At 43.3% G+C, this 12,131-nt stretch overlaps 1 protein-coding gene across 1 annotated transcript in view; it reads right to left on the bottom strand.

Moving 5' to 3' along the window:
- Positions 1-1,551: 1,551 nt before the first annotated feature.
- LOC123976777 (adhesion G protein-coupled receptor B1-like) overlaps positions 1,552-12,131 on the bottom strand; it is a 19,821-nt gene continuing 9,241 nt past the window's right edge. Inside the window, exons 17-31 of the mRNA XM_046059123.1 lie at positions 10,467-10,593; positions 7,242-7,345; positions 7,010-7,112; positions 6,723-6,873; positions 6,524-6,593; positions 6,352-6,418; positions 6,159-6,244; positions 5,788-5,959; positions 5,560-5,655; positions 5,405-5,441; positions 4,592-5,214; positions 4,451-4,486; positions 4,229-4,333; positions 3,959-4,009; positions 1,552-3,721 (exon numbers count right to left, since the gene is read on the bottom strand). Of these exons, the coding sequence (XP_045915079.1) occupies positions 3,524-3,721; positions 3,959-4,009; positions 4,229-4,333; positions 4,451-4,486; positions 4,592-5,214; positions 5,405-5,441; positions 5,560-5,655; positions 5,788-5,959; positions 6,159-6,244; positions 6,352-6,418; positions 6,524-6,593; positions 6,723-6,873; positions 7,010-7,112; positions 7,242-7,345; positions 10,467-10,593 (2,026 nt within the window). The 3' untranslated portion in view covers positions 1,552-3,523. The remainder of the gene's footprint in view (positions 3,722-3,958; positions 4,010-4,228; positions 4,334-4,450; positions 4,487-4,591; positions 5,215-5,404; positions 5,442-5,559; positions 5,656-5,787; positions 5,960-6,158; positions 6,245-6,351; positions 6,419-6,523; positions 6,594-6,722; positions 6,874-7,009; positions 7,113-7,241; positions 7,346-10,466; positions 10,594-12,131) is intronic.

Raw genomic sequence — 12,131 nt, 5'->3', positions numbered from 1 at the left:
ATTAATAATTTAATGTACTGCTCATTAAGAAGACATTACTGCCTGTGGAAGGAAATGGCTTCTTTCACTTCTGTTTGGGAGTTTAAAGACATTCTCTTCTCTTTGCCCATCTTGAGGATTAGCATCTGCTGTTTCTATAGCAACAGCCAGGACCTCACTGTTTCTTCCAGCAAGGTGCTAATTGATACTGAATTTCATGTTGGGAGGGGTGGGGCGAATCAGGAGCTGTGTGTTTGTATGAGTGTGTGTGTGTTGGAGTGTGGAGGGTGGTTAGTCATCATCTGCTTTAGGATGTTACTAGCATTGGGACTTGTTACACAGACACACACACACACAGACAGGCACTGCAACAGCATATACTAATTACTGTGATTTTGATTTGTTGATGGCTGATGGAAGGAAGAAGGAGATGCTGTATCCTTTAGATATTGGTAAACATGCGGTGATTTAGTCTTTTTAATAGCTGCTTATATGTCTTCTTGCTCACTGATTTTGCAACTATTTGCAGGTCATGACATGAAAGGAATACAAGTAATGAGGGGAAGCTGTGACTAATTTGATATATTTTTGGGCGTCACATTTCAGATGCTGCAAAATTAGCACCAACATTAGTGCTCTGACTTGTCATGAGCAGACAGCACAAACGTAGCATAGAGGACTTGTGGTGTGAAAATTAATTAGCACAAAATTTTACACAAAGCCAAAAATATTCAGATGCCACTGAAAAAATAGTGCGTATGATGTCGCGCAGTAACAAACATGAAATGCAGTGGAAAAATGGCACCTACAGTAAAGCACCATTTGCACACAAGCCGGTCTGCTCTCCAGCTGACCTCACAAAATGAGCAGCACTCAACAAATGTATGTAAATCTCCTTTTGCTTATGGCTTGCAGCAGAATTACTGCACACTGGTTCAATTAAAATGAAAAACAAGATTTTGTGGAGAAGAGAGAAAGCAGAGTGGCAATGCTGCAGACAAAGCAGGGAAAACTAAATTTAAACTGTTGAGAACATGCCCTATTTTTAAAGAGGTCATAATCATATTCTGGCCGCTGTCAAATTTGGTTGTTTTCTCATTACTCAAGTTCATAGATCTTTTTTTCTCAGCAATGATTCGTCTCCCTGCAATGCATGAAAATAGAACAGAGGAGAATTGCACTCTTATCATCTTAAGAGATTGCTGTTTTTGTACCTGCAAATCACATCTATATTTAGAGAGTGAAATGTTTGCCAGAGGCTTTAATGTGGAAAGGGTTCAAAATCCACTTCTCTCTGTTTTGTCTCACTTTGTACATTTTGCAGTATTTTCAGGTTGTTAAGTAGTGATTTTACTTTTGAAGTTCTATTTTTAAGTGCCGATTTGTTTTGTTCCTCGTTCTTTAAACTTTAGATATCGCTGTCAGACAACATGCCAGTTTGACTCTGCAGGGGAAGTTGTTTGTTCAGTTACTCTGCATTAGATGATTGCAAGACTTCAAGAGAATATGAGATTTAAAGTTGTATTCTACCATTATAATGTGTTTAACTGTCAACAATTGAGGACCATATTCTTCATGTAATATAGATGTATTTTATTAGAAATAAGTCACATTCATTTTGTGCTGTGAAAACTGTACATTTACAGGAGGTAAACAGAACATAAAAAACAAAGTTGTGACAAGAAAATACAAATGGGTTTTAGATACAAGTAACTCAAGGTATGAACTGGGCTGAGGGCAGGACATGGGAATTTGAAGGGACAGGGGAATTAGCTGGTAATACATACTGTTGAGTTACTGACAAGGTTATACAAAAACACACTGTTACAGAAGACATGAGGTTCAATTACCCATCGCTACACAGCGGAGAGTAATAACAAATATCCTGAAGCACAGTTTAGAGATATTCATAGGCTATCATTCATTCTATATAATGTTTGCTTTATAGAAGTACAATTATCTACCTGTCACAGGGAGCTCCAAATATGGAGCCTGTGCTAACAAATCTCTAGTGAATAAATTCCTTGAATTACTAATACAGATTTGTCATACAATATTCTCATAAAGCATCTATATGCTCCGTAAATATGAGGAAGATGGTATAAAAGTTTTGAAACATTGGTAAGAAAAAAGTCTCCTAAATCATAATATCAGTCTTGCTTGAGCATCAAGCACCCATCATATTGCACTATTTCACACTGATGGCTGAAAACACAAATGTGTTGAAGTCTTGAGGACTAGACGCTGCATTGGAAGTCATATCAGCGCTAGGAGCCTCTGCTTGTTCCAGGAGTCCTGCAAGGCTGAGAAACAAAAGGGCGATGATGAACGGTCTCGCAGACCCCTTGAATCCACATGTATGACATGGAAGAGCCTGCATCTTGTGCCAGCTGAGAGGGCCGGTATCCCCCTGCCTCCTCACACTTCCACCCAGCGTTTCCCAGAGTGCACTGCTCTTCCTGTGTGAGAGTCTGTGTTCATCCTGGTGCTGGTGTTTTGGTGTCGAAGCAGAATGCTGAAGAAACCAGGACATGTAGGATAACCACCACCTCCATCACCACTCAATATGTTTGTCCCAATGCAGTCCATATGGTCTCACAACACATTAAAGATGCATTCAATCATTTGTTGGAGACTAGTGTTGTAGGTCACAGCACAAAAACTATAGAAGTTGTGCCTGACAGCCATGAAGGGGATGTAAAACCAAAATACAGTCTATAAACTCAATAATGGTAATAACAATGATAATCATAACACTGACAATAATCATTGGAATAATAACAACAATGGTTACAACGACAGTGAGAAGCACTATCAGCATGATAAGCCTGCTCTTAAGCAGTGGAATTTCAGTGAAGAGTCTCACGGTAGAGTTTCATGTTAGGCTTTCTGAAGCAGTTCCAAGTGTGAAGCAGTGCAAGCTCAAAAAAATAAAGTAAGTGCCCTTCTACCAAAAAGCAGAGTGTTGGACTCCAAGCATTAAACTGGCCTCTTATGCTCTCTTGCCTTGTCCTATTTTGGAATGTAACTTGGCTATAAGAGGAGCAGCCAAGAGTTCCGGTTGTTCCTCCCGAGAAGCAGGGAGAACACACCGTGATATTTTGTTTTATTTTTCTCCAAAGTTGAGTTGAAGGAAAAAAGAAGCACAGACATGTCGACCACATCTTCTGAACCCAGGCTGAAGGGTTCAGGAAACTCCCAGTGAAGCGTTGGTGAAACCATGGACGGTGCTGGTCCATGGAAACCACTGGTCGCTCCACAAACCCTTTGACCTTCAGAGCACTCTGACACGAGGTGCTTTAAGTCCACACAGAGAAGCTACATTAAACATCTCATCATCACCCCCTCCCATCCTCCACCTCTCCTCCATCCTTCCTTCTCTACATTCCTTCCTGCTCTGGCTGAGGGTTTGAAGACATTGATTCTGGGACCAATTTTCTCACTTTCTTGGGTTCCTCTACTCTATCCATACAGGATCGCATTCCCAAACCAAAACGGTGACCAAGGTGAAATCAGGTGGCTTCGCTAGCCCACCTCCTTCCCCTCAGACCTCTGTCTGCAGGTCGATGATGTCCTGCCCCACCAGAGGGATGGTGGTGCTGGCCTTCTCCCACTCCACAGAGTGCAGCTCCAGAGGTGAGGCAGCAAGGGGCTCCAGGTCTTTACGCACCCATGCAGGGGGTGACTGTGGTATTCCCCGGACTCCTTCCCACGGCCTCTCGAGAGGAGCCTGCTGTTTGTCCTGTTGAGGTACAAAGAGGAGCTACATTAGAACTGGTGTCACTCATCAGCCCTGAGCAATTCCAGATTTAATGAAAATGAAATGGGCTCCATTACATCAGAGATGATTTTCTAATAATGAAAGTCATATCGTCATTTGGGGGAATTACTCCTCCTTGAGGCAAGTGCAATAGCTGATGGTATATCTCATCTATAGGCAGTAAAATTTGAGATCGTGAGGTTGTATATAAACACTCACACTGTGGTTCGTTTTGTCACTTCCTCCAGATGACACACTCCATCTCACAGACTGTAAGAAGGAAGGAAGAAAATACATCCTTATTCAAATGACCTTAAGGTAATGACAACCATAGTTCAATACCCAAATAACTGGTTGTTTTACAAGGTCATTTTTACATTTTTACAGTAGAATTGCCTCTGTTATGTCTCTTTGTTAAATTTTGTTCCACATGTCCTGAAAATTAATCTTACGGAAATGGACAGTGAGCATAATTTCACGATATGTTACCTTGCTGTCAGACGCAGGTGACTCTCTGTCTTTCTCAGCATGATGTAGCTTCCTGTTTAAGTCCTGGAACATGTTCTGGTGGCGTTTCTTTGTGTGCATTATTTTCTAGAGAAGATAAAGAAAAAAACTTTTACTTTCAAAATGACTAATTGCTACAATACATTTAATATATATTTCACATGTAATTTCTAATGTCTATACAAGACTCCAAACAATATTTACCTCAAAGTCCAACTCAGCATAACGGGATTTCTGTCTCTGCAGAGAAAAAGACAAAGAAAGTTGGTTTAGTTTCAGATAAATATTAGATGCACAAAGGAGCAACTATTCTGCAGGAGGTTACACTATTTCATCTCCTCTTACCTCCAAGGAGCTCATGGACAGTGTGGAGATGGTCTCACTCTTGGACATCATGGAGTTCATGGACTCAAAAGTGTTCTCCAGGCTGCTGTGGGTGATGTGAGACTCACTGGACATGTTGTGGATGTTCTGGATGGGCGAGTCTCTCTCTGAATAGGACACGCTGACCTGGTCAGGGTGGATTGACTTGATCCCAAAGGCAGCCTGGGGCTCGGCAAAGGGCCCACTGAGGTGCATCAGCCTGGCCTGTGGCAGCTGCTCCACGCTTATGTTGTATTTTGTCGGGTCATCTTTGGGCTTGGACCTCAGGGTGGAGGTAGTGTTGGGCATGAGGACATAACTGCTGCCATCGGAGACACTGCCTTCGGCATGAGCCCGAGCGAGATCGGCGTCCAGCTGCTTGAAGAGTTCCCCCTCGCAGACGTACACGGGTTTCCCGCAGGATGGGTCGACTCCTCCCGTCAGGCGGCTCTTCTCTCTCTTCAGTGTAAGGGTGTGGCTGGAATATTCGGGAACTGCCTGCATGTGGCTCTTACTGGGGTTGGATGGCAAGGTGTGGAAGTTGGAGCCCATGGGAAGAGGCAGCTGAGGAGGAGGCATCTTCTCTTCAGAGGAGCTCATCATTCCTTTTAAGAAAAATGATGAGAGAGTTAAAAAATAATAAAGAACCATGCCATCTCTGAAAATTTGGTTCAATAAATATGTTGTCTTTTAATACATGGTTGGATGTTTTAAGTGTGAGGCTCACAGAAACTGAAATGCAAATGGAAAAATGGTTAAGGGAAAGAGGAAAATGTTCATGTGAAAGGGGCTTACCTTGTCTGCTTGAATCTCCATCCTTTTCATTGTCAGACTGCTGATAAAAGGATAAAAAAGTCTCTATCAGTGCTTAATGTATGCACATATTCATTTAGGGATAAAATGCAAGAGGCACTCAAGACATTAAAAAGGCAATAAGCCAAGAAATGTACCATAAGCTGGGTGTGGCCATTGTGAAGGGAACTGCCAGAGTCTCCATTGCCGTCGTCCTTGCGGTCGACTACTCTGCACTTTACAGCTTCTTGAACCTAATGAATGGAGGAAAGAATTCATGAAATTGTATTCAAACTACAGCTGAACAAAAAACAACCAATAAAAATAAAACATGGCTTTTTATTTGAATTCGTGTTACTTTATCTCATCTAAATGTTCTTCCTTACCTCTCTACGCAGGATGCAGTGAACCATGACAATGATAAATCCCTCCAGAGAGTCGAAGACAGCAAAGAGGATCTGGAAGAGGGCAGAGCGGCGGTCGGTAATGGCCAGGACGGCAGACATCCAGGTGAGGGCCAAGAGAGGCAGAACCACGCAGGAGCTCCACAGTGATGCCCTGCAAGGTGATGAAACAGTTTAGACACAACAGTCTCACACAGGCTACAGTGTACTTCTCTACGGGCAGAGTTCTACTCCCTCCTGTTGTTTGATTGTGAGGCTTGATATCAAAGCACATCATCAATATACCTGTAATGGCACTGATGAGGGTGATAAGCACAATACTCTGGTGTACGGAGAAGATCAATAAGACCTACCCGGCTCTCTCCTTCAGCTTCACATCGGTGATGCCGTCCTTGGATACCAGCTTGTTGAACACCAGAATACCAATGACCATATTCACCTGTTTGTAAGAAAAAAAACATGGATGAGACAATGCAATAATGGGTAATGCATGCACAAACAGACAACATATTGTGAGGGATTGGATGTCAAAGCCAGAATATGTACCAAAACAACAGCTGCAGCAGGGCCAACAAAGGAGTAGAGGAGTCCGCCCTCAAGAGACAGCCAGCAGCTAGAAAAGATAAGGCAGAAGAATATTAATGCTTAAGCTAAGAGAAGAGATATTCAGAACAAATGCAGCGAAAATAGAAACATGTCAGGCTGAGACTAGACTTACTAGTTGACAGTGCCATATCCCTTTGCTTTTGTGAAACCCACAGACACAGCCACCACCAGTGCAGGAAGGCCTGCAAGATACAAAATATGCAATAGGGGAAGGGGGGAGTTAGAGACTGAATAGATTTTTTGAAACTTTTGAGAAATGTGAAGCAACAGAGGTTAAAAAAAAAGATGAACATAAAGACAGGGGCTCTTACCCCAGCCTAAGCACAAGAAGCGCTTGCGGATGATACGGTTGCGCAGACGACCAGTGACAGCCATGTAAGACTGCCAAGCTTCTGTCAGCACCCAGCAGAAAGAGGAGAGGAAAAAGAAGTGCAGGAGAGCAGCTATGAGAGTGCACACCACCTGTGGGAGCCCAGGAGGAAGGAGAGAAAAGATGAGAAATCTGTGTCAGTGGCACTGCTACTTCTAAAATCCCCAAAGCAGTGAGTTTCAGAGAGGTTTAAAAGAGAGGTTAGGATTGGTTAGAAGAGTGCCGTACCTTGTTGCGAGCCTGAGTTTGTCCAACGAGAATGAGGGCATTGGAGCATATGATGGAGAGGCAGAAGTTGATGAGGATGACGGAGCGCTCGGAGCGGATGTACCTGGAGTTTTGAAAAAGGGAGAAGAAAGGAATGCGTTTAGGGATGAGTAGGTAGAGGACAGAGAAACTAGAGCACACAGCATAATGTTAGAGGTTGACATGGCTGTACTTTGCTCGTAGGGTTACTTACTTCCACACAGAGACATAGATGATGATGAGGAGCAGCAGGGTGAGAGAGGAGACCCCACAGCCAACGATGAGAGTCACGGACGGAAGCAGTGCCTTGTCCATGATCTACAGAGAGTAGACAAACATTCCGGTGATTACAAACACACACACACACACACACACACACGTTCCTGCAGAGGGTAAACCAGCACTGCACCGAGATCCACACACACACACACACACACACACGCATTAGCGAAGCCTCTGGCTGTGCGCTATCTGGAATAGCAGACAGCTCCCTGTAGGCAAACAGTTGAATGGCACAATCAGGCCATGGCTGAGGCAAGGTGACCCCAAGGTGAATATGTCAGAAAGATGGAGCAGCAAACTAAACAAACGGTCAGGGTGACTGCATTTCTCCATTGAGCTTTCGAGTCAGCAAATGAGGCGAGGAGGATACTGCACATATATCTCTCTCAAATAAGCAAAGGGGGGAGGGTCGTTAATTCCCAAGGGCAGCTGGGGGGAGGTTTGCTGTGTTCAGTCATTAGTTTGAGCCGCTACAGCAACCTTGTAATCATCGACAGACATCCTGAGCTCCTCTTTTTCTCTCTCCTTTAGCTGTGTTTTAGCATTTTCTCGCTATGTTGGCGTTTTTGTGCCAACCAGCAGCTCCTTGCCCATCCCTGCAGGAGTGAACAGGTGGACCATTATCACCTGTGCATTAATCTGCCACCACCTGCCCTTCCGATCTCTGACAGCAACTTAGCGCCTGCCACTGCCAGCGGCGGTGACCGTCCCATGTTTCAAACAGCCCTGGCACCAAACCTCTGGTGGAGGAAACAGAGGAGGGATCGCCTCCCCTGCTGCTCATTCACTTGGATGGGTCACTGCTGCATACACAAATTTCAGCTCCTTGAGGCTGAAAAAAATCGTTTAGTCTAAGATTGGAGAGGCCCTCATTGACAAATGGTGTGATTTTATTTTTGATAATGTGTTGAAGGAGAAGAAGGCGAGAAAGGGCTCAGTGGCTCCAAAAGGTGAGGAGAAAGAAACACTGCTTTGGCCTTCATTTGATTTATGATGGCCATAAATTCTTATAGAGCAAGCATATATAAAACATGGCTTCTCATACGTTTGCCGTTGTTGATAGTGTCTCAGAACTGTAGGCCTACAATACTGAGCCCTAAAAGATGTTTCTCTTCATCTCAATGTGTGCTCCACATAGGCTTTTGTGATATTAAAGCACAGCTGGTGAAGTCCGGCCTACGGCAGCCAAAGACTAATTTAGTGTGGCAAATTTGTTTCAAAATCTATCCAACTACATCAGAAGCACCCCAAAACAGATGGCAGATAGCAGAGCGGTGTCTTTTTGCTTCAGCCTTTACCAAATCTGGGGAAAGACAAGGGCGATACAGTATGTTCTGTTCCCTCTCTTCCCAATCTCTATATCTGGGTTGATGCTTGCACCATGGGCTGCTGAGTGAAATCCAGACAGGAAGTTTGACCTAAATATGAAGCATGTCTTCTGCCTGTCCTTGACCAAATCACATGCTCTCTTTTTTAATAAATTGGAAGCAGGTAAAGGGAGAAAAAAAGTGCTAAGAAACCCCTAACCAATACAATATTTCTTCAGTTTGTTTTTTAATTTAAATGCCCCAGTGGTCAAGGGCATCTGCTGTACTAGTATGTGGGCCGCTGCTCCCACTGGACCATCATGTTTCCAACACACATGATGCTACATGACTTGTGAAATCAGACCATTTCGAAGGAAAGCTAACACACTGCAGTTTCTGGCTGTTTTTCCACATCTCCTCACTCTTCTCTCTGCCTCTCGCTGGTGTTCCTCATACAGTTCGTAGGAAGACGTTATTGAAAACGTCCACGGCACACATCAAAGGATGGATGGAGAGGCAAGCAAGGGGGGGGGTTGGAAGGAGGAACCATCAATGCATGACCAGACGTCTGTCTCTCATTGGTCCGCCTCTCTGGCATTTTCAGACTCAGTGTTATGGCCGAAGGAGGAGGAGGAGGAGGAGGAGGAGGATAAGGAAGGAGGGGTGGATGTAATCGAGAATTCAGAGATATTGGCAGACGGAATGATTGCCACAGCTGCCTTTTTACTGTCGCAGGGGGGTTGAAAAGAGATGTGTGTGAGTGTGTGCAGCCTATAACAAAACAAATCTAGGATGTAAACAACAGGTTGGGGGGGGCGCAAGACAAGACTGAACAGGCTTAGCAGCAGAAAAACACTGCAGTCCTAATTCAGGAGCTGTTTGACCACAGACTGCTCACTGCTCACTAAATAAAAACTCAGGAAATTAAATGAATGCATTTTTGAAATATACATTTCCTCAAACTAATAGACATCTGTTGACTGTTTTTGTGTGCAGCAGCAGTCAGATGTACAGCATTGATGGACAGACCATTTACTCTGTCCTGGGGGGCTGTTTGGAGAAGAGAGGAGGGGGCTGTGTTTGTGTCGCCCCCCCCGTATTTCAGTTATCAAAAATCACACAGGCCGAGTTTGCGCTGCAGAAGCCGTTGCCACGGCAACTGGAGAGCGAGCAGCTTTAAAGGCAACATAGTCTAGGGGGGGAAATTACACATTGTCTTTGCGCATGAAATACAGCGATGCGTTATGACAGATTTCTGCAATCAAAGCATTCGGTGCACACAACTTCCCCTGCACTAACTCTGTTAAGGCCACTTACATGCATTAGACTATTCAAAAATCATGCATAATCGGAAATTAGATGCAAACCCAGATTACACAATGATCAAAAAGTCATTTTGAGTGACTGAATAAATAAATAAATTTTGGATCGATGTTTCTTAATTGTCATGCAAGCAACTACATCGGCATTTCCCATAGCTGCGATATTATTTATTTTGTCAGTTATGCAGCGCATTTCAAGCAAAAGAGCATCAAATTAACAAGCTCGTGCAAAATCGACAAGCCGATATGCAACTCAGTGTTTTCATTTCAAAACCTAAATTAAATTCCTACATATCAACATGTTGTTCGGTTATTTCCCCTCAGTGAAAAACGCCAGGCTGTAATTATCCGATGAGCGGCACCTGCACGGAGACAAAGAGGTGCTGGCAGGCAGCGCTACAGCAAATCGCTCGAAAACAACAAGTAGCCTACTATACGTTTACACTGCACCGCATTCACACACGATGCATTTAAGAGTAATGGTGGATAAAAAACAAGCACAGATTGTTGAAGAGACAGAAGACTTACCGAGTCGAAGTTGACGCGCGCTAAAATGGCGAAGGTGGAGAGGCTGTCACACACGCATTTGGTTCTGAATGAATGAACGGGGACCGCTCTGCAGCTCCGAGCAGACCAAGACCCAAGCAGAGAGGAACTGCACAAGGAAGGAGAGGGAAAGGCAACGACGGGTTAGGAGAGGAGAGAACAAATCTCCAATGTGACTGTTTCTTAATGACATTTTTGTCATATATGGTGAAAAAATATATTTAGAACATTCTACTTAGGGTAAACCCAACAGGATTGCATTTTAAATATCCAAATACAGACAAGTACACATAGTTTCACATTTTATATAACATTTAAATACTGTAATATTACTTCTGTGACCCAGTGTGAAAATATTTTTTTTCATATATAATAATGAAGTGCTCAGTTGCAGCTCAGGAAAGCCTATATAATGGCTTTTACATATATGTGATTAATAGTCATCTTTGCCATGATTAATGATGATAGACATCCATAAATTTCATTATTAGCATAATCTGTATCATTTCTTGTTATGGGTAATCTTTCCTCAGTAGACGTGAGATTACTGGCAACACTTGCCCTGTGCACTGGGGACAAAGGACAATGTGTTCCCTCTTTTGAAAAAGGAGGAGAGAAATGCGAAGACAATCTAAATTATGATTATTTCTCCACAGTGAGGAAATCTACACTCCCAACTGTTTTTTGTTTGTATTTATGCGATCTAAAACAAAATAAAATAGATTATTGACTAAATATGTGTCTGATAACTGTCATGACCACTGTGCCAAGCCTAATGAGACAGAAACTTGATAAGTTGCATCACAAGCAGAAAATAAAATCAATAAATCAGTGCCTCATTGAGGCCATCTTTTAAATGAGATGCACTTATTGTCTGATGACTTCATCACTGAATCTGCAGTATTTTGCTCACATCTTGTTCTGAGACATTTTCCAAACAAATTTAGGAGGTCTGTGCGTAAGCAGCATCTGCAGCAGATGCCAGAGAGCACAGAGGAGCAGCACCCTCAGGCTTTGACTGACTGGTGAATACAGAGGGGCATCATAGGCAGCAGGTCTAGCCTGGTACAGCGTGTCATAGGCTGATGGCCGCGAGGCAAAATCATCATGGCAGTTAACTGGAATGGCATCTGACCAGGCTTGGCTGCACAGCTTAATGTGTGCTAAGTTTGAGTTGTCATATCATGCAGATGGGTTAAATGTCGTGTGGTGCAGAATAACCCCTCCAAAAAAAGAAGAAGCATGTGTGGCCCTGTAAGTTGTTTCCTATCATTTTGTTTTCAAGTTCCAAAAAGCTGCAGAACACTTTATCTGTATCCATCTGGTGAAAGTTTATTGGTGGAGGAGCTAATGGAGCACTTCCTGTGATCAGACGCTTGCAGCTCCACAAACATACACTGACCCCAAACTCCGCCATCAGCCAGAGCTTCCTCCTCTGCCATTTCCACTATCTCTATTCTCCCATTAATCACATCCGCTGTCAAAAATGAATCTAATTTGACTAGAGGCACATAGCCCTCCCTCCGAAAGTATAATAGTTAATTACATTTTCTATTTATTTTCATTTTTACTTTCGCTTATGCTTTGTTTCTGGTTGTTATGGTTTATGTGAAAAAGTGTGCGTGTGTGTGTGTGTGTGTGTGTGTG

This window comes from Micropterus dolomieu, linkage group LG09, assembly GCF_021292245.1.
Source record: "Micropterus dolomieu isolate WLL.071019.BEF.003 ecotype Adirondacks linkage group LG09, ASM2129224v1, whole genome shotgun sequence".
Taxonomy (NCBI): Eukaryota; Metazoa; Chordata; class Actinopteri; order Centrarchiformes; family Centrarchidae; genus Micropterus; species Micropterus dolomieu.
This window is presented reverse-complemented; position numbering and strand designations above follow the sequence as displayed.